The sequence below is a fragment of the Onychostoma macrolepis genome, chromosome 04 (genome assembly GCF_012432095.1).
Source record: "Onychostoma macrolepis isolate SWU-2019 chromosome 04, ASM1243209v1, whole genome shotgun sequence".
Taxonomy (NCBI): domain Eukaryota; kingdom Metazoa; phylum Chordata; class Actinopteri; order Cypriniformes; family Cyprinidae; genus Onychostoma; species Onychostoma macrolepis.
The window spans coordinates 20974952-21000340 of NC_081158.1; the positions used below are offsets into that span (position 1 = coordinate 20974952).

Here is a 25389-nt window from a genome sequence, read left to right on the forward strand (position 1 = left end):
GCATTTGTCCACAGAAAAAGCCAGATAAAACATCTCAAATTAAAGGGATAGTTCACCCAAAAACAACCTATCTGTCATCAATTAAAAATCATAGCACTTTTTTGCATGAAGCTATATGAGGGTGTTTAAATGGTGACATCGTTTTCATTTTTGTTTGAATTGTCACTTTAATTTTCTTTTAGCATTTCTCACAGAACCACAATAGTGCTCATATCTAGGACTGCATTGATAAATGTGCTTGGCATCGAATGCTGCATGTTTTCATTGTGGCATGAAGAGCTCAAATAATGCAATAATGCTGTGAGGATAAGAGCCTGTATGGGTAGTAATTGCACATAGTCATGCAATGGGAATTTTGTCTTCTTTTTATATATTTATTTCATTTTTGAAGTCTGCTAGAGACCCATTCATTCTTCTGGTTGTACCTGAAAGCTCACCGTTCTAATGGGAATCTTGACAAAAACTAATGTGGAAAAGATGTGTTTCCTGGTTTAAAAGCAGGAATAATACAAGAATCCAAAGCAATTATAGAAACAAATAGATTCCGTACTTTCATTTTTTTGGTGATTTGCACCAGCAGGCCAACCTGGATCAGTTGCAGCAGTGTGCGTCATGTCACATTTCATGCTTACACTTGAGTTATGCGATTAAACAATTCATATACAAACACGCAAGGCTGTGGAAAGCATTTTATTGCTTGGTTGTATTCGCAAGGGAAAAACTGATCCATCAAACCTTGCTGAATGAAGTTGAGCTGGTACTGGCAAGTTAAATAAAGAATAATCATAATAATGAAGATAATCATCATGAATCACCCATTAGTCAGCGCTGTGTGTGTTCTAATAAGTAATAAGAACTACTCTAATAAGAAGTAGTGCTGTCGGTCAAACGCATACTGCCATATTTGTACTACTTCCGGAGGATTTGCTATTTACATAAAATACAGAATACTTTAATTCATTGTTTGATTTGACTGCCAAAAGTACTATTACTTTCAGACAAAATTTGCAAGATGAAAACTCAGAAGTCTTTTTTGTTGTTGTTGCTTTTTTGTGGACATATTTTTTCTTTTGCTTCAGTTTTTTTTTTTTTCTTGAGCAGAAAAAAACATTTTCTTGCTTATTTTGCTTTTTTCTCTTTAATACACATTTTTTAATGCACACATGTATTGCTTTTTTCCTCTTTAACCCTCATATTGAGTTCAAGTCATTTTGATTCTGAGAAGATTTCATTTTCCCTGAAAATGCCAGTTAATGTTATTATATTGGACTAAAACCTGATTTTGCTCACACAGGGTATTTAAAAAAAATTAATTTTTGTACTCTTTTTGACATTTTTCCCTCACCTTATTACACTTGTGTTGTTTCCAGTGAAAAAAAAATGACAAAAAATAATGCTTTTTTTATTCATTCAAAATACAAAACCTGAGCTAATTAAAAGAAAAGAAGTTAACAAATAAATTCAGTCAAAGATTTGGTAATAATTTAGCATAATGAAAGGTTTACAGGCAATTATTAAAAGGCTGGATCACCAAATTAAGTGAAGGATTTTCAGCACAGCCCAAGGGTTGCAGAAATATACTATATACACTATATACAGTAAGTCTGCATATCTCAGACATTATGTATGCCATCCAGTATTGCAGGAAGCACTTTGCATGTAAAAAGCATCTTGTTGCTTGTGTGGCTGGTGAAATGCCTGATGGATATGTGATTGGAGATTCCAGTATGTTCCTCTACAGCTGGATTCTCAGTTCTGGGATCCACCTTCCACTTCCATGGACACTTCAACATTGAAAACAACTACAACACAATAGGTTGAAACAATATGCATAAATAAAAGCATATCCATTAGAATACCAACAAGAATTTCAATTTTGTCAGATTTGCCTGTGTTTGAATGTGTGCACAATCACATATACATAATTTTTTTTGTGTTTTTGTGTATATTTGTGACGCCTGGAATTTACCTGATAATTATACATTTCTGTGAGATTAGCTGAATTTACCCGGGGCTTTCTAGTGATTTTATGTGGTGGAATGTGGACAGTCAGGCAGCATGCCATTGTTCAGTCTCTTGAATCAACATTCCCCAGCTGAGTTGTTCCGGTATATTTCCCTGTAATGAAACCAAAATTAGAGATCTTTAGGATATTTGAGGACTTGGTCCCCAGTTGACCTCACTCGCATTGCCTTCTTTAATTTCTACACATCTAGCTGGCTAAAACTCATTTATCTGTGGTGGCCTGAACGACATCAGGAACCTCCTGTTCCAGGCCGGTGGGCTGCAGCTGAATATCTGGCGCAGACCCAGAGACCGGCCTCCAGAGTCGAGGCTCATCTCTTGTTCTCCTGGATCCATGGCACGCTGTCAATTACCATCGAAAATAATTTTGTCTGGTCTCTCAGTTTGTAAAAACAAACAGAATCGTGTCTACAGTAATGCGCTTACAATGGAGGTCTATTGGGTAAGACACCCAACAGGACAAACATAAAATACAAACTCAGTTGAAAGCATCACCACTATGCTTAAACATTATGTTAATTACAATAGTCTGCACAATCTTATTTCCAATTTTAAACTCCTATCATGACTATACAATGTCGGTAAACCTTTTAACTTTGTAAGGATACCAAAAAAAAGAACTCTTTACAGAGAAAATCCACCCAGAATCAGATACTAACCAAAGTTCATCTGCCTAAAAAATAGTGCAGTCAAACGATTAATCGCGATTAATCGCATCCAAAATAAAAGTTTTTGTTTGCATAATATATGTGTGTGTACTGTGTAGGCCTATATTTATTACGTATATATAAATACACACACATGCACATATATATTTTAAATGTTATATAAATATAAATATGTTATATTTGTATATTAAATATATTTATATATAAATATATACATGTAATTATTTTCAAAATATATACTGTATGTGTGTGTATTTATATATGCATAATAAATATACACAGTACAACAACATATATTATGTAAACAAAAACTTTTATTTTGGATGCGTTAATCACGATTAATCGTTTAGCAGCACTATACTAAAAAAACAATTTAGACAATTTCACAGCTTGAAAAAACAAGTTTTGTGCAGAATTATTAATATCAGTGCTAAAACCAGAATTGCTTTATCTAGTGGACGTAGTTTCGAAAAACTGATTATTTGTATTGTATATACTGTATATATATATATATGTTTTTTGCCACATAGTTACATTGAAAAAGCTTTTCTGTCAAAATTACGGTATTTTCTGTGGTAATCGACAACATGAATGAACATGAAAGGCAATATTCCAGGGTAAATAAATATAAGTTGACTCAGTCGACAACACTTGGCATGTTAATTACCACAAAAATAATTTCGACTCGTCCCTCCTTTAAAAAAGTTACAAAAGATGTAAATGGGGTCAGTCTATAAACATTAAAATACTCACTGTTTCAATAGTATAGCCGCAAGATATATGATCTTGGTGTCAAAAATTACATTTACATCTAATTTTATAGCTTTTGCCATGACAAAAAAAAAAAAAAAAAATGACGAGAACAACTTTACATTACAAAATAATACACAATTTTTCAAATAAGATTTAATGAAAGAGCTTTTAAAAAAATAGTAAATCCTCCAGAATTGGCCCCATTGAAAGTGCCTCACTGTAACCATTATGTTTGTGTTTTTACTATCATTTTCACAAAAGTGGAATTTGTGTGTGTGATAAACATTATGCAAATACCCAAATGTAATAAACAAACGATTGTTTGTAATAAACTGTTGACTGAGCTTAACTTGTGCTAAACCTAGAACATTCATTTAATCTACTTCAGCTGCGCTGCAAACTTCTGATTTTGACATCAAATGTCTTTCTTCAAAAGACAAGCATGAGACGATGACTAAGAAAACATGTCACTATACAGTTCAAACCTGATTGGATAAGTTATGTATTGTGCAAGATGACTATTGCCTTTGGTGGTTTTAATCATTTCAGTTCATGACTAAAATCACATGATCACCCCCAGAAGAGCAGAAACGAATCAAGAACAGACTTTCTTAGTTTTATAGTTTTACAGCTTTTGTGTCTTAATAATACATGCTTGACATTGGGTGAATAAATGAGTACAGCTGGTATTTTTTAGCGTGACCCCGTTCAACCAGGAAACATGCTGACAATAGTTTAACATACTAATTGAGGAGCATCTGAGATGTTTGGGGACACAAAGTTACTCCCAGTGCCACCAGCTCAAATGAACTGACTGGTTAAAATATGGGCGGCACACAGAACAATCCAAATGACCCATTTTGCCACCCCTCACCCATCTCAGCAGATGGCACTACACAGATGGCATGGTCATGGTCCACCGTTACAGGACAGACAGGGGAAGTAATGGCAAGGCCTGCGATTGTAATGATTACAATGGTGTTGAGAGTCAAAATGACCAGAAGTTGCGATGATCATTAAAGACAAAAGCTGCATTCTGATGAAAATAAATGGAGCAGTTTAACGGAGAGGTTTTTCATCACTTTAATGGTCCTGCAATCTATTAAAGACACAAAAATGATTATTTAAAGGTACAACTATTTAAAGGTATAAATATAGTTTAAGACTGTGTGATTATAAAAGAATCACAGATATGCTGTTTAAATGAGTTTTTAATGAAGTATAACGTGACACTGTAGGACAAGCAACATTTATCATGTGATTGGTCAATGTCCAACAGTATGCAGTGATGCAATTAATCTCATGCTTGTTAATTATTTCATATTAAAAATGACACACAGTTGCCTCAAAATGTATTTGGACACTCTTAGGATTTATTAACAAAATATCAAGCCAAGTGGCATTTATTATAAATGAGCACGGACACTTTTCAAGCAAACAATGGTTTGGTTTAATTATATATATATATATATATATATATATATATATATATTATTCTTTTTTTTTTTTTTTTTTAATAAATTATTCTTTTTTAAATGTGACTTAAGTGTCCAAATACTTTTTGGAACCATTATATCTTTTTTTTTTTTTTTTCATTTAGTAGAGATCCACTATATGAAGTCAAAAATTCTATTATCAGTTGCGGTTCCATTTTCAAAGAGGCAGAAATATAAGGAAAGTGAAAAAATAACAGCAGGTTTCTGTAAGCATGTAACTTTTGATTGTCATATTAATCCTGTGTGATTTTCAGTTTTGAATTGAAATGTGAAACTCATCTCATGACGCAGGAAAAATCATTATTTCTAGTCTAAAATAATGGAATAGGTGATTTGAAGGTTTCAGAAATATATCAAAAATTGAGCCAAATACCATATGTGACCCTGGACCACAAAACCAGTCTTAAGTGTCAATTTTTCAAAATTGAGATTTATACATCATCTGAAAGCTGAATGAGCTTTCCATTGATGCATGGTTTGTTATGATAGGACAATATTTGACCGAGATACAACTATTTTAAAATCTGGAATCTGAGGGTGCAAAAAAAATCTAAATATTGAGAAAATCGCCTTTAAAGCTGTTCAAATGAATTCTTAGCAATGCATATTACTAATCAAAAACGATGTATTGATATATTTACAGTAGTAAATTTACAAAATATCTTCATGGAATATGATCTTTACTTAATATCCTAATGATTTTTGGCATAAAAGAAAAATCTATAATTTTGACTCATACAGTGTATTTTTGGCTATTGCTACAAATATACCCCAGCGACTCAAGACTGGTTTTGTGGTCCAGGGTCACATATGCTTGTTCTCTTGGGGTGTAGATTATTTTACAAATATCTGCTTGCAAATTTTTATGCATTCGCTGAGGGATCCATAAAAGAATGAATCGGTTCACAGAAGGTGTGACTTTAGACTTTCTTTAGATAGAGTGAGGGAATCGCTCTGGTGAAGCAAACATATCAGACAGCTTTTTAGAAAAGACCCTGACTGATAAGAAAGCAAACTAAATTTAATTCTCAAAGTGGGAGTGACTCTCCACTTATCTGCTCCTTTGGAAAATGCATTATAGGAATGCTAAGTGGAATTTACTTAAAAGGGACTTTGTGCTGGAGAACGGGCCAAAGCAGTGAGTGTTTGTGCTGTGAGTAAGTTTCCCCAAAGCCCACTGAAACATTCGAAAAATGCATTAGCCGGACCTCAGTATGTACATCACAGGCTATTTATAGACCAGGCGCCTTAATGTTTCCCCTAAAGATTTCTTCCAATTATCTCTGCCAGTGTGTACCGAGAAGAACCAACTAGAAAGATCTTAAAAGTGATAGTTCACCAAAAATAAAAATCCTGTCATCATTTACTCAAATCTTGTTTCTGCTGGACACAAAAGAAGAATGTGGGGTTATATTGCTGGTATCAACTGACTTCTATTTTGTATTATTTCAGAATTATTTTTGGGTGAACTATCCCTTTAAATGAAAAGCTATTTTCTGGGCTTTAGAAGTAATTCAGCCATAAAATCTCTATATAAACATTTAGAGACCTAAAGCATTCACCAGCTATTTGTTTTTAAAAGAATTCTTTGCAAATTCAAGGACAAACCCCCTCTCTTTCTTCTGTGGTCTCTGTTATAGGTTTGTATTGTATAAGCTCAACAGCACTGACTCATCAAGCCATTTTCTGAAAAACTACTAGAAAATTCCAGTCATTCAAAGGGAGTAAATCAACATAAGTGCTACTGGCTTTAAACAACAAATTCCTTACTTACTTTAGTCTTGAGTTCTCTTATGTCCTGAAGAGAGAACCTAAATTCTGTGGAATATATTTGGAATCAAATCAGATTAAGAATCAAAACAATGTCCAAGGGACTTTGCTTATAGGGCACAAAATATAAATGTTTTTCTTTGTATGAGTGTGTGTGTGGTCAAGGTATCTCCTAGGGGAATAAATCCACACAAGAATGGTAAAAGCTGAAATATTTGACATTGTGGAGACAAAGTTTCAGTTCCCATGAGGAAAACAAGCTTATAAATCAAAACGCAGAATGTTTTCTGTGAGGGACAGGTTTAGGGTTTCGGGGATAGAATATAACGTTTTTCAGCAGTCATCAGAGTCTTCAGTGTCACATGACCCTTCAGAAAACATTCTAATATGCTGATTTGGTGCTCAAGAGAAATTTCGTATGATCAGTGCTGAAAACAGTTGTGCTGATTAATATTTTTGTGGAAAACGTGATTTTTTTTTTTTTTTTTTTTCAGGATTCTTTGATGAATAGACAGTTAAGAAAAAAGCATTTATTTGAAAATGTTTTTTTTTGTTTTTTATTATTTGTTTTTTTGTTTTTTTTACAATGTAAAATATTTACTGTTACCGTTGTAAAAATAAATAAATAAATATTAAAGTAAATAAATAAAAATGAAAGGACCTGTGAAGACCTTTGCCCAGAAAAAGTAAATAAGAAAATAGCCTGTGTTACACAACACGCACCCCTCAAAACATTTCAGAAGAGCAATAATATTTCTGCTTTATTTCTTTATAATCACATATTGAATATTTCATTTTGAACACCAGTATCCGCTCACTGCCATTTTAGACACTCGAAAATGATAAAATGCCAGTTTCTGAACCATTTGATGGCATGACAGACAGGCTGTGGTACTCAGAGACGACTCTGTGTGCACCTCTGTTATCTAAGACGTCGAGTTCCATCGTATCTGAGAGTCCTCAGGTCACAAACACTCCAGCTCTGCACAACAGTGACTCATGCTCTCCCGGGACCTGTGTGGGAGAACAGTCCATATTCAAAACAAACCAGTGTGACTCATCTCAGAAAAAAATCTATCTATCTATCTATCTATCTATCTATCTATCTATCTATCTATCTATCTATCTATCTATCTATCTATCTATCTATCTATCTATCTATCTATCTATCTATCTATCTATCTATCTATCTATCTATCTATCTATCTATCTATCTATCTATCTATCTATCTGTCTGTCTGTCTGTCTGTCAATCTATCTGTCTGGCTGTCTGTCTGTGTCTATCTATCTATCTATCTATCTGTCTGTCTGTCTGTCTGTCAATCTATCTGTCTGGCTGTCTGTGTCTATCTATCTATCTATCTGTCTGTCTGTCTGTCAATCTATCTGTCTGGCTGTCTGTGTCTATCTATCTATCTGTCTGTCTGTCTGTCTGTCTGTCTGTCAATCTATCTATCTATCTATCTATCTATCTATCTATCTATCTATCTATCTATCTATCTATCTATCTATCTATCTATCTATCTATCTATCTATCTATCTATCTATCTGTCTATCTGTCTGTCTGTCTGTCTGTCTGTCTGTCTGTCTGTCTATCTATCTATCTATCTGTCTGTCTGTGTCTATCTATCTATCTGTCTGTCTGTGTCTATCTATCTATCTATCTATCTATCTATCTATCTATCTATCTATCTATCTATCTATCTATCTATCTATCTATCTATCTATCTATCTATCTGTCTGTCTGTCTGTCTGTCTGTCTGTCTGTCTGTCTGTCTGTCTGTCTGTCTGTCAATCTATCTGTCTGTCAATCTATCTGTCTGGCTGTCTGTGTCTATCTATCTATCTATCTATCTATCTGTCTGTCTGTCTGTCTGTCAATCTATCTGTCTGGCTGTCTGTGTCTATCTATCTATCTATCTATCTATCTATCTATCTATCTGTCTGTCTGTCTGTCAATCTATCTATCTATCTATCTATCTATCTATCTATCTATCTATCTATCTATCTATCTATCTATCTATCTATCTATCTATCTATCTATCTATCTATCTATCTATCTGTCTGTCTGTCTGTCTGTCTGTCTGTCTGTCTGTCTGTCTGTCTGTCTATCTATCTATCTGTGTCTATCTATCTATCTATCTATCTATCTATCTATCTATCTATCTATCTATCATCTATCTATCTATCTATCTATCTATCTATCATCTATCTATCTATCTATCTATCTATCTATCTATCTATCTATCTATCTATCTATCTATCTATCTATCTATCTATCTATCTATCTGTCTGTCTGTCTGTCTGTCAATCTATCTGTCTGGCTGTCTGTGTCTATCTATCTATCTATCTATCTGTCTGTCTGTCTGTCTGTCAATCTATCTGTCTGGCTGTCTGTGTCTATCTATCTATCTATCTGTCTGTCTGTCTGTCTGTCAATCTATCTGTCTGGCTGTCTGTGTCTATCTATCTATCTGTCTGTCTGTCTGTCTGTCTGTCTGTCTGTCAATCTATCTATCTATCTATCTATCTATCTATCTATCTATCTATCTATCTATCTATCTATCTATCTATCTATCTATCTATCTATCTATCTATCTATCTGTCTATCTGTCTGTCTGTCTGTCTGTCTGTCTGTCTGTCTATCTATCTATCTATCTGTCTGTCTGTGTCTATCTATCTATCTGTCTGTCTGTGTCTATCTATCTATCTATCTATCTATCTATCTATCTATCTATCTATCTATCTATCTATCTATCTATCTATCTATCTATCTATCTATCTATCTGTCTGTCTGTCTGTCTGTCTGTCTGTCTGTCTGTCTGTCTGTCTGTCTGTCTGTCTGTCAATCTATCTGTCTGTCAATCTATCTGTCTGGCTGTCTGTGTCTATCTATCTATCTATCTATCTATCTGTCTGTCTGTCTGTCTGTCAATCTATCTGTCTGGCTGTCTGTGTCTATCTATCTATCTATCTATCTATCTATCTATCTATCTGTCTGTCTGTCTGTCAATCTATCTATCTATCTATCTATCTATCTATCTATCTATCTATCTATCTATCTATCTATCTATCTATCTATCTATCTATCTATCTATCTATCTATCTATCTATCTATCTGTCTGTCTGTCTGTCTGTCTGTCTGTCTGTCTGTCTGTCTGTCTGTCTATCTATCTATCTGTGTCTATCTATCTATCTATCTATCTATCTATCTATCTATCTATCTATCTATCTATCTATCTATCTATCTATCTATCTATCTATCTATCTATCTATCTATCTATCACTGTACAGTTGTATTGCTGAAGCATTTCCAGGATAACCGACAACAAACTGTGCAATGTAAATTAATAATAGTGCAAATAATATACTATGATATTATATCATTATTAGTGCAAAATAAAATTAAACTAAGGTGAAATTATATAAAATAACATTGCAGGGTAAATACTAGATATTTGTTTTAATTTAATTATTTAGAGGTGGACAGTAGTAAAATATTTGTACTTTTCTCAAGTAAATTTAAAAAGTACCCTATCTGTAATTTGTCAGTGGTTTTTTTTTTTTTTGGAAAACTTTTACTTCACTAACTTACATTCCAAATCATAATGTCATAGTTTTTACTGCACTACATTTAATAAATAAAAGCTTTTATTATTATTATTATTTTACCTTTAATACTTAAGAACATGAAAAATGTAGTACTTTCTCAAGTAAAACTTTGAATTATTTTTACTTGGGTAAAAGTAAGAAAGTACTAGATTTCTAATGTAGGCTAATCGAGTATTAAATTATATTTATTATGAAACATATGCAGGAAAAAAGTAGGCTACAATATCATGCTTTGGAATGTTGTGAAATAAAAGTTTTCTAAAGAAAAACACTCATGATAAAGTAACGTACAGACACTTGAAAAAAAGTACTTTTAAAGCAAAGTAAAAATACTTCACTACTGTCCGCCTCTGAGAACTCTCTATCGCCGGCCTTTCGGCTATTTCCGTTCATTTCCGTAACTACTCGGAAACTCCTCAGAAGAGGGGCAGGACTCGGCGCTCGAGTGAGTGCGCCTGTAACTAATCCAGTTCATTCCACCGGATCAGTTCACCTGGACTCCTGACGGACGTTCATGCGCGGAGCAGGTGAGCTTCACCGGATACTATCTTTCGAGACAGCACTTAGGCTACTTGACAGTTTTTGAGTCTTTTAAAGTGAGTCCATAACAGTTCCGGTCAACTTTAAACGCAGACTTTGTGATTAAGTTACTTTAAAACAATCTCCAAACACTTCTTTGGAATGCGGCGGATCTGAACCGCAATATTTTGTTTGTGTTTACAAAGTGATTTGGGCGGCACGAGACAATCGAAAAAGGAAACCATGGCAACAGGAGGATTTAAATCTAACAGCGCAACGGACTTTCTGGAGGAGTGGAAAGCAAAGCGTGAGAAGATGAGAGCAAAGATGCTTGGAGATATCGCCGCCGCAACCGGGAGAGCCACTGAGTTAAACAACAACGGCAGCTCGGTTAACTGCGTCTCCTCTTCGTCCTCCTATCCGGTGACCCGGTCTTCCTCTTCGACCGCTTTGAAGGACGAACCTAAGAAACCCGAGCCGCCCGGGGAAAACTTGAAGAAGACGCCGGAGAAAGTGAGTGGTGTCCCGCAGGCGGAGTGCTCGAGCCCCGCTGGTGTGGATGACAGTGATAAGGAGAGTCCCTCACACAGCAAGAGCAAAGAGAAGAAGAGCTCAGGGCCCAGCGCCAGAAAGGGCAAAGGACAGATAGAGAAAAGGAAGTTAAGAGAGAAGAGGAGGTCAACAGGTGTTGTCAGCATACCGTCCAATGAGGTGAGTTTACTTGTTTTAAAGTTAACCATTTCACCTAGCTAGCAGCAGAACTATGGTATCAGATTATATTTATAATCACAATACTCAATAATACATTGGAAAACTACATAAATGTATCATCTTGGTACATTTATGTAGTTTTCCAATGTATTATTTCCAAAAACATGGTAATACTGTGGTACGTCTTGTATAGGAATGCCCATTTCTACTGGGTTGCCTTCATTGCAACCACATTTTTATGTGGTCAAATGTTAGCCAAACTATGTAGGTATAAAAACATGGTATTAGTAAAAATAGACAAGCATTGTGCCATTGTATAAATAAAAGAGTCAATACCACGGGACTTTTACTGCACTTTTATAAAAAAAAAAAAAACATGTCCATAAAGCCATGGTAATGGATACTTGGCCATGTATACCATGTTACTGAAGGATTGATATTAATATGCAATTTTTGTAGCATATAAACCCAATTATTCCAATGGCACCATGTCAAACATAGTTATACAGTATTACTTGTGTGTAAATTGCCCATACACTGAGTTTGTAAATTAAGTGTAAAAACATAGTATGTTTGGAGCCCAACATGGTCCATAATGGTTTTATGGTTCATAATGGTCATAAAACCAATTGTAATGTTTTTTTGTCCATTATTCTTTGATCTATACCATTACACTGAGGGATTAACTATTAATATGCTGTGTATTTACATGTATTTCAAAGCATATTTTCGTATTAACCATCATGCTAGTTTCCAAACAATATTAGTAATACTGTGGTACTTGTGTAAATGATCTGATAGCACCTCTTTTGTTTGTGATCTGTTGGTTCATTTGTGCCAAACTGGTACAACCACATTTGCTTACATAGACACAACTCCAGCCAAGTTATGTAACTTAAGTAGAAAAAGCTTTAATCTAAAATCCATCATTAAATGTCACTCCATCAGTTCACTCGCATGCCTTCCTTATGTAATGTATGTGACATATCTGTTCAGTGCATGTTCTCCTCCAAGCAACTCTCACATAAATCAAGACTAGAAGACACAGAGTTTGATCACTGACAGATTGAGATACTCATTATAAATCATGAAATGGAGAAAATATGTATAATAATGTGGTTTGCAGAATAACATTCTATATCATGTGATGTAGATGATGGAGAACATGGTACGGCTGTTCCTCTAGTTTAAGAAACTTTATCAGCTGATCAGTACACCATAACAGTTGGCCTCCAAAACATGCCAACTGACTCAAAAGTTTCACCATTGCTATCTCTCACACTTTCAACCCGTCACATTCCCCCGCATGAGTAAAGGGAGGCTTGTTAGTGTAGAATGCCATTGTAGTACATACTGGAGCTGTGAATGCCTGCGTACCACCCAGCTCCGCTGCCCCGTGGATAGTTACTGTTGGAGGCTGACCAGTATGTCTGCTTGGTCTGAAGACATCCTGTCATTAGCTTCTTGCACTGTGCCAAGGTAAAGTAGTTTGGGAAGTGGGCGCAGGCCAAGACTTAATGTTAGGGTGTCTTTGAGAGATAAGTGTGCAAGTATACACACTCATGCCCCATGGTCTCTCTGGGGCTGTAACTGCGAGAATGCATATGTGGGGCTGGTTCAATTATTTATCGTTTTGACACTTCATTTTTATTCTGTCTGGGGTTGAAGCGAGGGAGCATGGCATGCAGTTCGAGCGCTCTATCTAGAGTGTAAGTGTGAAGGCAGTTAATGGCTATGACATGCTGTCTAAACACATTTAACCAGGTTCCCATCACCTGAAACTATAATTTATGCCTGATATGGTGTCCAACCATATGTCTCACACCTCTTGGACATATCAAACCGGTCCAATGTCTGCTTGGTTTTGTGAAAAGGCCCTTACTAATCTTCCCTGAACTGCTTTGAGAAAAGATATGCTGTAAACCAGACATTTGGACTTTCCGTAGGTCATTTGCCTGTACTTCCTGCTGTGGCTTCAAATTTATAGGGCTCATTGTTCCTCACTGTGCATTTAGCAGCTTGCTGTGAGTTATTGGACTCTTGTAGAGTCTCCCAGCTCTCCGCCCGAAACCTAAACTTTGTTTCCCGCTGTCTTTGTGATGGGCGCTGATAACGTCTATAAAGCCTGTCTTGAAGTTTGGCTCACGGTAATTAGTTAGTAATTCATTGCTGCCGACTTTACAAATGAGCATTGCAAACACCTTTAAGCGGACCTCAGCCTTCTGGATATGTGTATGTCCCACTGTAACTTTAATCCGTAACGTGTTTGTTTAGTATTACAGGTCTGAAAGTTCATATCACCAGCCAGAATGTTTGATAAATGTTCCCTTGCTACGTATGTTTAGCTAAGGTGACTGAGGAGTTTGTTTTAATTTCTGAGTGTTTGGACCAGCGCAACTCTAATAAACGCAAATGCTATTGTTTGACATCTGGCCGAGTCTCAAATTCCTCACGACCTGTTTGGAGATAAAAGCCTCCATGTCCGGTCTGCTTGGCGGTTTTCCATTTCAAATTCCAAATCCAGCATAAACAATGATATTCTCAACTTTATGTGGTGTGAAAACCTTGAGCTGGTGTTTGCACAGGAGACTTGGAGATGAACCTGGATACGACTGTCCATCAGCAGGGCAATCATTTTATATTTGGATGGAATTCACAACCCTGAGAAATAAATATTTATCATTATTTCTTGCTGAAGGATTTGCTAGTGGCAAAAAGCCAGGTACTGCAATGCTGAAAGAGATCATAACTTATGATTTACATTTTGAAGCCCTTGGGAATTTGCTGTACATTTGTGACATTTGAACAGGAAACCTGAACTAACTGGCAGATGTTTGGCATTGGAGCAGTCATGTGGATGAAGAACAGTCCTTAACATTTCCTTATCTTTTGCTTCTAGTGACCTGTAGGGTCTGGTTAACCAAACAAGGCCCTCGTTCAAGCAAATCACAACTAGAGGAAGTCGAAATGCTTCTGTTAAAGCACTATTTTCTTGTGGACTGCTCTGTTTTAAACCTGCAGTTGTTGATCAACTCATTGTTAGCGGTCGGTGACCTGTTGTTAAATGTCAAAACATTGGCACCTTGGTTAACTGCTGTTGTATAATGTCAAACATAAAAATTTGGTTTTGCAATTTTATGGCATTTGCTGTTGCTGGCAACGCTCTACTGCCTGGAATGAGACTTTGCCGCCTAAACAAGCATGGGACGGCATGTTTTGCAGTCACCATTTTTTCCAAACAAGGTCACATCAACACTACAAATACCTCTGAGATTCAGTCATGGGTAAGCAAGGTAAGCAATCAACCATTAACATTTTCTCCTTTTGTTTTTAGGACATTCCAAGCTATGTACCAAGCATAGTGGAGTATTTTTGGTAATCTTTTCAACAAGGGAAATTCCTGCATTTATTTGTTACCACTGATATTTGTACTAAAGGCTACACTGCATGCATGTTCTCCACCACAAGTGCAATGCCATGAAGTAGAGATTATGAGCAACTTGAAAGTTTTAAAAATGAGGGCTTGATAAGACAGGTAGAGCCTCACTTTATACTCCGGGTCCCTTGGACGTCAGGCCTTGTTAATGTACCGCTCAACAGTCAAAGCATGATGTACTACATCCATTTAACTGTCGGACCAAATCAGCACACATAATCGAAGAGCTGGAATGCAATGAGACCAAGACTCCCTGTGCCGGCCCTCTGAGCAGTCACCCTTCTCCTTAGATTGCGTTTCGCTCCGTCTTACCTAGCTGTCCGGTCTTTTCAAGCATGACGCAGACTGACTCGCGTTCAGTTCAGAATTTATGCTCTTCCTTGTTTATGATGCATGACAGGAATTGCCATTTTCTCTGCGAGCCACAATCATTTCTGTTGCGTGTCGTAATGATGCATATATGATGATAGCACCACCTTTTGTGTTTGGATTGGTCTCACTTAGGAACACAATGGTCACGGTGTGTGCACATGAATTAGCTAGCCGGTTAATTGTGACAGTTGTGCGTTCATCGCTCTTCCTCATTGGTGTAGACAGTGTATAGGTATGAACTCTATAAATAACCCCTTTCCAGGCTTGTGAGTTTGGACTCGCTTTTTTTGTTTGCTTGAGAAATATCTCAGTGCTTTGTCAGCATCGCAGTGACGCATTGCTGCATATTGAGTTGTCACTTATTAACGTGCACCAGACACCACATAGAGAATGAACTGTATGACCTGTTGCTCTCTCGGTGCGGCCCGCTCTTATCAAGTATATTTGTCTCTGTTCAAAAGCGATTGCTTCTTAGTTCAATCTTTGAAGCCTTTAGTATCAGTGGGCAGAGTTCAAAAGAGGAGCGAAATAAGTTGTATAACCTGAACCATGTGTTGGGGAAGCTACTGTGAAGTTGTAGCTACCCAAGCAAACTCATAGACTACAGTCAATTTTTAGCATTTAAATATGTTTTAACCAGACATGACACGATAAACCGGTTAGCAATAAAAGGTATTTTAATATATATATTTTTTGTCATAGGCGTGCCCAACAGCAGATGAGTGACACTGCATTATGGTGGTTGCTTGGTTTCTTTTTCTGCAGCATTGCACTGGGTTGTTCTACATGAAATATCATTGGACTGAAGTAGGTCCTCATGCATATTAATCATCGAATATAGATAGAGAATCATTGTAGATAGAAGAGACTAATTGTGCAATGTGAGTTCTGTATATCGCCCACACAAGTTTCTTTTGATTGTTGATAATATTGTCAGCATTTTCATGTTCAAACCTTTTCGTGTCGAGCCTAGTTGGAATCTATATAGTGTGCTATATAGTGTGCGCACACAGAATATTTTAAGTTGTAATAATATTATGTATTACAGTTTTTACTGTCTTTTTGATCTAATAAATGCAGCCTTGGTGTGCATAAAAGGCTTCTTTAAAAACATTAAGCTCAGTTTTTTGAATGGTAGTGTACTTGTATTGTTATATATATATATATATATATATATGACAAAAATACTAATATAAAGGGATCTCAGAGAGTGCATTTGATTACAATGCAACTGGAAATAGCTGAGCTAATGTCAGGCTACTAAAAAACTAGTTTGGTTAGTGTAGCTGTTATAGTAACTGTAACTCTTTCTCTGTCAATCCGTATTCAACAGGGAGCACAAACACATTGGCCAGTGGGCAGTGTGAAAAAATTGTATTCAATGTGTATTCTTCAAACAAGTGCAGAACACTTGGAGAGAGGTGCCAGCGTGTTTTTAATGATATCGGCTAACGCTTTGTCACACAGTGATTATTTACACGGCTGCCTGTTAGCTTTGATTGTGTGCGAGCAGAAACAATGATTATAAAACGGAGTGGATTTGGCCAGCAGTTGTTTGTGAACATTCCTTTCAGCAGGGCGCTTGGTATGAGTCAGTGGTAAAACCAGGCCACTCTGCGTGATTAGGCATTAGCCTGTCTTTTTGCATTCACCACTGCACAACAAGACAAACCAGCTCACTTTTTGCTTTCTATTTTTCTTTTCTTACTATCATCCTTTGATCTTTTCTCCCTCCATCTGTCATCTCTCACTGTGTCTGTTTTCTCTTTCTGTCATGTGGTGTAAAGCGTGCTGATAGGTTGGTATTTCAGGATCTCAAATCAGTTTCACCTGATACAAGATACTTGTTTATTATAGGAGCAAAGAGCAGAAACCGAAAACAATTTATAGTTGAGTCATTGTAACAGTTGTTTTATTACTGTTGTTTTTAGTATTCATGCAGTATTCATGTCAAGGTAATTTGAATGAACCAATAAACTTAATGAGTGTTAAACTTATGTATGTATCTTGTCTCGTTTGTTTGGATATGAATTGTGTTTAATGAGTAATGTTAAGGAAAGTTTCCTTTAATCATACGCAGAGACAGTTTTGAATTATTGTTGTATTTCTGGCACAGTGATGAAGTGATGACAAAATAATTATTATACTAAAACAATAAAAACTGCTTCAAAAATATTTTAATAATGTTAATTTAGTGTACAATGATATGTTTCAACTATTTCTGTAACACATGAATGACCTTTATGCAAAAAAAAAAAAAAAAAGTTAATACATTTTGTGAACATTGCTTTTAAAATTTAAATATAATTAAGATAATTTGCACTCCAGATACCAATGTTTCCCGTTGAATGCACATTGGTAATATGTAGTTTGGTGCTAATTTTAGTGTAGAAACAAAAATAATCTAAATAATCTGGCTTTTGTTTGCTGTATGATAAAACGGGTGAAAAATTGAAGTACATTGAAAGTACTTGCATTGAAGGAGGATCCTGAACCAGATCTAGAGAGCAGACTAGAGACTTTGATGTTGACTCTTTTGATGTGGACACTTTTGTTTTAAACAACCACTCACAAAACCCTGGCCTCTACGTAGTAATGCCCTAGAAACACCCAAAAACACTAGCAGCTGCACACTAAAATCCACTCACAACACCTTAGCAGTTGCATAGCAATTCCTTGTCTCCTCCCATACAACTTTGTAGCACAGTGGTGGCAAGTTTTGCAAAGACTACCACAGCTCCAAGTTGCTTTCATATTTTTGTCAGTACATCCAAGGCTTTGTCATCATATTTATGAGTTCTCCGGTATGCCGCCTCGTGCCACATCTCCATGGTTACGCCTCAGACTTTGATCTCAAATAAATGTTTGCGTTGTTGCCAAGTTATGACACCAAGTGCCAGTGGGGCATTGAAATAAATCGCACCATTTGTCCTCTTCTCCTTGTTTCGAGTCACATTACTGAGTAACAGCCTTGAAGAATGGAGAAATGTGCAGAACAATCAAGAAACATGACCTTTCATCACCGTATGCATTCCTTAGCTTGATTAAGAATTTAAGTTGACTTTCCTTCATTAAAGTCGCATTTGTGTCTTGACTCTGCTTGTTAACTGTTATGATTTGTTTGACCAAAGGCCTTAAAGAATGTGAATCATTTCTAAGGTCCACAACTTCTTCCGTACCACGTACCTCAGTGTTTGAGGAAGCCAAATACAATCCCCAGGGATCTGCTTTGAGGAAGAGTATCTGTGGACACATCAAAAGACAAATGAAGAGCAGAGACGCTTTGGAATGTAACTGGCAAACTCAGAGCATCAAATGAAAAACGTGCCACCAAAAGTCCATGGACATGAGAGCTTAATCAAGAATTATCTAAAAGAACAGCCACAGGGTTATCCTTTGAAGGACATACCTCTAGTTTCCTTGGAAGTATTCCTATCCGTTGGGTTGATCTTCTCACATCACTGTCCCATTCTCATGCTGCCTTCAGAAATGTCCTACATCCCACTTCAGATGTTGGAATTATAAGTTTGTCGCATTCAAATGCTTTGTTGTTAGAAGGAATTGGAATCAGAGGATGACAGGAAGATCATCCTTGCCTATTTCTTGCGTAAATCTTTTTAAAACCAAAACATATGGAAGCTATTTAGTGAATATAAAATGAAGCATCCCATTCAATGACAATCATACAAACGATTTATACATTCACCTCACTATCTAAAGAGTCAGTCAGCATGCTGTTTTGGGCAAATAAATGCTTTTTTGCTTTGGAAGATATGTACAATATGCCTCAAATGGTTATTTTTATTCAGAAATTCATGACAACGAGAGAAAAAATTTGTAGATGAGGGGAAAAACAAATAAATCTTGACAGTCATTACAGCAATGTTTCTCTTCTCCAGCGTGTTGAAAGTTTATGGCCCAGCCGACATGAAAACTCAGAACTCAAAATGGTCTCTAAGTTTTCCAGTCGTAAATACGACTTAAGGGGCTTTTCTGTACGATTAGGAAACTATCATACAAACATTTACAATAAGATGTAAGGACAGCATCAATGTCCTCTTAAAGTTCTGCTTGCTTGGCTATTTCTCGACCCATTCTTTGAATTGTCCCTCAGTTATTGTGCAAGTTTCTATGTTGGTGGTATTCTCCTTTATCAGCCTTCACCGTGTGTTTGGGCAAATGCTTAAATATGCCTTTCACCTTGATGGGCACAAGGTCTTGTTTTCGTGTATTTGTTCGTGCCGTGCCTGTTAACCTCTAGACCACAAATGACGTGAGAGGTTATGGGGTCAACTCTCTATAGTCAACACTTGCTAATCTTCAAGCCTTCCAGAAGCGTGAGTCAGAAGAGGTTCCAAAGATAACAAACAGGAGCAGAGTCATTGTTCCCAACCACTGGTTTTCCTTTGTAGCAGGGGACGCGTTTAGGGTGATGTGGCAGCTCTACGTCATTGCCTGGAATATCACTCATTACATTTATGCTGCAGATGCTTTAGCAACAGCATGTTATCAACCAAACATCAGGTGGCATCAGGTGCAGGAATGCTGATAATGTTCACATGCCCAGGGCTGAGCACTGTATAAGTGACGGGTAACTTTGTGCGTAAAGGATCGTGTTGACAGTGCGATGAAGTTCTACTCTAGGCTATACATAAATGAGTTAATTTATAACCACCTTGTGAAGATCTGACACAGTATATGACTTTTTTTCATGTTCTAATCAATTTCCAATGCCCTACATCTTTATCTCTGAGATTTGTCATATTAAGGAAGTACAATGGATTGTGAATATTTGATCAAGTTGACTCTAACTCATTCATTTAAAGTGACGTGATCCCCTGTGAACGATGCAACTGCTCACTTGCACTTCCTGCTCCATTGAGCACTAGTATTCAGTATGAACAACCTAATCCTGCTCTTTATGGACCCACTGAACTCATCCAAACTCTAGCTTGTGAGATACTCGGGGTATTTCACTAAAACCCTGTAGAATGGCCTGCTACATATTGATAACAGTGCCTGAAAAATCATAACAACAAAATGCCAATTTTTTTTTGTTCAGCAATCTGTTCAAAGTAATCATTGCAGGCTGTGGGTTTGGTCTGTTTGACTGAGGGCAAGGCTATTTTGTGAATTATTATTATTATTATTATTATTATTATTATTATTATTTTTTTTTTTCCACTAAATAACCATAATGACTTTATTTTTGTTCGTTTAAGACCTGTTGGCACCTTTTATTTAAATGAACTAGCATAGATTGGCATCACAAGGTCAGACATGCAGTGAGTGATCTATCTTTGATTGGCATGTTGCTCTGTTGATTGACAGGGTTGATATTCCAGATGGGTTGCTGTTGCCTTGAGAGAGAGAGAGAGAGAGAGAGAGAGAGAGAGAGAGAAAGGGTTGTATCCTGCTTCAAGTAAAGGACTGACATTAAGATTAAAGTTTAGGAATTCCCCTTTTTCCTCCCATTTAATTTCCTTTCCTACTGTAACTCAAAACTTTCTTTTAAGCTTTGCTTTAAACCTATTGATCTTTGTCTGAACTTCATCTTGGATAATACACCTTCAGTTGTTAAGAGTTTCTAGCTTTTATTCACAGTTGATTTAGTTTTCCTAGCTCATTTATTTTTTTTGTCAAGTATTTGTAAGCTGTCCCTTTCTGTCCTTTCTTCAGTGAGAGTCAGGCCCTAAATGATGCATAACCATCACACAGCCCTGTTTTCACTGGATATTCATCTTGGATTTTCATCATGTCCGTATTGATCCTAAAGGCTTCCTTCTGCATTCTCCTTTCAGCTTTTCATTCTCCCCATCCTCCCCTCCTCGACCTCTCTGTTGATACTGCGGTTGGATTTTGGACTTGTTTAACCTTCAGAAAGACTGTTTATTCTTGTCTGCTCTTGCTCATCTTACATGTCCAATTTTATCTTTCTTATTTTTTCAAAGTCCGTTTCACTGTTTTTGTTTCACCCCCAATGAGAAACAAACTCATTTTTTATTTTCTTGACCTGGTAACGTTTAATCAAAATATCACCTGAATTCGATCTTCATGGTGAAACAACAGAGTTCTCGGTAACACTTTATTTTAGGGTCTCTTAACTAGTTTTTTATTAGCATGCATATTACTAAAATATTAGCCATTTATTAGTAGTAATTAAGCACATATTAATGCCTTATTCTACATGACCTTATTCTACATCCCTAATCCTACCCAATACCTAAACTTAACAACTACCTTACTAACTATTAATAAGCAGCAAATTAGGAATTCATTGAGGGAAAAGTCGTAGTTAATAGTTAATAAGTGTTCCCCATTCTAAAGTGTTACCGAGTTCTCTTTGGTAACTTATGCTGGACTACTCTAATCATAGTCCTTAAATCCAATCCCTTTCTTGCATTCGACTGCAAGCTCGCATTCAAATCTGCCTCCATCCATTCAACAATCGATGCATAGACCCAAGTCTATAGGCCATACATTTGATTTCATTTTTGCTAATCTGCTTTACTCAGATGTATGTCACAATATGACAAAAAAGATCTGTTGCTACTTCTGTTACATTATGAAATCGTAACCTCTAATAATTTATTAAAATCCTAATGATCTCTCTATGAAGGGGAATGCAATCCCATGTTGCATCGAAAAGCTCAGTGAAAAAATAAATATAAGTTAATGAACAAAACTGGATGTATTGTTTTCTTCTAATCAATATTTGTGTATATGTGCCATGTATTTAACATTTTTTAAATTTTTTATTTTTTTTGTATATAATTTCACCCTTTTAAGCCAGACTCTATTGAAATAAATTGAGTCATGTCGTCTGTAATGTCGAGTGCTCCATATTCGTCAATTATAAGGTTTCATGATGGTTAGAGTACTACCTTTGAAGGCAGCTGCCTGTATGCAGTAGGCAATTCACTGTTATGGAACAGATAAATAAACAGCACTGTCTAGTAAACACAGACTGACTATGTGGTTTATGTCTAAATGAAAGGGGAAGACAGAGTTTGAGAGATCTAAACATTTATTCCCTCAATTGGGACAGAGCCAATGACAATTAAAGCACCAGACTCAGGGTATGCGACAGACAACAGCAATATTATTACATTTCACTCTCCTCATTTACTTCTGTGTCAGATGCTAGCCAGATGACCTTATATACTTCCTCTAATGCAGTTACTGTCCTTAGTTTACATCTGCTAATGGAAAAACAAGATATTTTATTAGTGGAGAGATGACTTCGGCCTATTTCTCTGTTTATTATAATGGCAGCGCTAATGTCGTATCAGAGACTTACTAATAACTTTGTTTTAGCATTCTTCTAGCTATTGCTAACAATGTGACTGGATGATAATTATGTGCCTCGCATGTGATTCACTCATAATCATATGTTTTGACTGTTTTCTGTCATCTTTTTTAGGGTTTGGTAAGCTTGATGAAGTTGTTGGTCAATGATAGCTAGGGAGTATGTACTTAACACTAATATAACCAGTGGGCGTTAATTACCCACGCCAACCAAAGGAAGACCAGCTGCGTTTTTGTTAGATCTAGATTAAGAAGTGTTTTTTTTTTTTATTTTGGGTAAACTTCAGAAATCCCAACAATGAGACTGCAGTTAGGCTATGCCCCTTCAAGCATTATCATGCTGACGAGGAGTTGCATTGCACACATTACCATACAGGTGCTTGGTCTTCACCTCTCCCAGCATTCTGATTGGATGAGGTAGGTAATACCCAGACGCGATTTGAAGGTGACTCATGCTTCTGTGTCTGTTAATGTTGGAACACAATGGGCTCCATACACAGAGGCCCCCGGTGGGGAGGGCCAAGCATGCTCCAACGGTCCCAGCCCAAACCGCTGATTAACACCGGCCTGAATCTGAGAAAGCACATGGAATGCTCTTTGGCTTGCCTGGTATGCAGGTGTATTGTCCCTCTTGGAGAGGATTTGTACTACATTGTCCTCTGTTTGAATAATGTGTTATTGTCCTTTTCAGAAAGATAAATCTTTGAAGTGAGAGCTTTGAGTGTAGCACATCCTGCTCGCCACAAGCTAGATTTCTTAGAGGAAAAGCACTTTCACGAAGTTATGTCTTTACGCATGGTGCATCAGGATCCTAAACTAGGTTTAACCAGTTGATCAGAGGACTTTAACCCCTGTCTGCTTTAAAGGAAGGGTAGGGGATTTTAGAGAGGCTAGCAATAGCTTTGAAAGCATAAGATCTCACCCTCCCTGCAAATCACTCTCCAAAGCCATGCCTCCTACAAAACACATGAGCACGCACAGGCAGACCAGAGGCTAACCAGTGACATGTTGAGAGATGCCGTTGGTGGAGGATTGAATGCAGTGCTGTCAGATTACCTCATGTCTCATTCACTGTAAGAAAACATTACAGTACAAAGCAAATAATAATACAGTAATAATGCCTTCCATTCTCGCTCAGTCTGCAATGGCGTAATGGAACACACTGATGACGTATCATGTCTGCGCAAACGGTGCGCGGAGGTATGCAAGTAAATTGTTGACAGGCAGGTAGGACAGCTTATCGTAGCCCTTGGACCAAGGATATGATTAGATGAACATTTTATGGTCCCAAGCTTTCCACAGGAAATACAAATACAATTAGATCACTTAAGTCCAGTCAAGTCGAGCTTTTGTCGTTCCGCTAACTGTATGGACATACAGTGGAACGAAATGTCGTTGTGTCTGGCAGGACTATAGTGCTACATAGTTAAACATAAATATAACCATAAACATACAACGCTAGATGTAAGAAACTATTTTTAAACCTATACATAGCTAACTTGCTGAAAGCGATAATCTAATTATAGTAAGTTAGCTCTGTTATAGGTTTAAAAAAATATTTCTTACGTCTAGTGTTGTATGTTTATGTTTATATTTATGTATATCTAATTATTCTTATTACAGTTATTATATTATTGTTGCTTTTGTTAAAATAGTCACAAGATGGTCACAAGATAAATATTCAGATTTTTCCCTCAGTAGTCTGTTTTATTCAAACAATTATGAACATTTTTGCATTTAGATACAGAAGAACTTTGCCTGTTGAATATTAAAAACAAATGAACAAACAAAAAATCTGGATCTCCATGTCTGCCATGCAAATCAACTGTTCCTGCTCATCTCCAGACTGGATCTCTTCTGTCCACTTTCCCTAATTGCAGATTCAATTATTAGATCTGTCAGCATTAATATTTTTATACTTCGATTTTTTTGGGGGATCAAACTGTAACGCAGTGTGTCCCAACCAGACATGACATGATAAAAAGTATCTTTTCCATGTAATTTTTGTCCTAACCACCCGCAACAGCGACACGTGACAATAAGCGACACTGAATTCTATTTTAGAAATGTTTTTTTTATTTTCTGCGACGTCGTGGCAGGAACGACATACAAAATATGACGGTGATAATCTCAGGTAATGATTATGTGCTTAAAGTGTCTAATGTGAGTTCGAATATTATTTTGCGTGAGGTTTATAGACATAGTGAAAGCAACAAAATATATTTTACCTCAGATCTTGAAAATAAATGAAAGCATTAACATACGTTAAAACTGTGAACTGTGAACATCCATAATAAAGATGGAATCAGCCACTCACTCACTCAAAAATGTTCAGTCCATTCATATTTGAATCATCTATTTTCCGTGTCTACTTTTCTTTTCTTCACACTCGCCATGTTTTTGCTGTCACATAGTATCTACACTGGACGCGACAAAGCATTGCAAATTATTTGAACTTTGTGTCAGTATGTCATAAATGGAACGAGTCATCAGTTTACTGTCGGGGATTTGTTCCCCAGTGTAGACAGCATCACTGATTATAAGAAGTTCTATTGTATTTTGTTGTGTCACGCCACGCCGCTCGCATTCCGGTCGGTGTAGACACGATGTAAGTTAATGTTGCTTTCTGATGCTGCCTTTGAATTTTCATGCCACATTATTTGAAATTAGCGTGGGGCAAACATTTTTCTCTCGCGGGCCGCCTATTGAGGAACCCTGA

At 36.6% G+C, this 25389-nt stretch overlaps 1 protein-coding gene across 4 annotated transcripts in view; it reads left to right on the plus strand.

Moving 5' to 3' along the window:
* Nucleotides 1-10712: 10712 nt before the first annotated feature.
* The window catches only part of pawr (PRKC, apoptosis, WT1, regulator), a 66626-nt gene continuing 51949 nt past the window's right edge, over nt 10713-25389 (plus strand). Inside the window, exons 1-2 of one of the 4 annotated variants that reach the window (XM_058772630.1) lie at nt 10713-10851; nt 11050-11554. In XM_058772630.1, the coding sequence (XP_058628613.1) occupies nt 11087-11554 (468 nt within the window). In that variant the 5' untranslated portion in view covers nt 10713-10851; nt 11050-11086. Of the gene's footprint in view, nt 11555-25389 lie in introns of all 4 variants that reach the window. The other 3 variants (XM_058772631.1, XM_058772633.1, XM_058772629.1) reach the window with 3 other exon arrangements.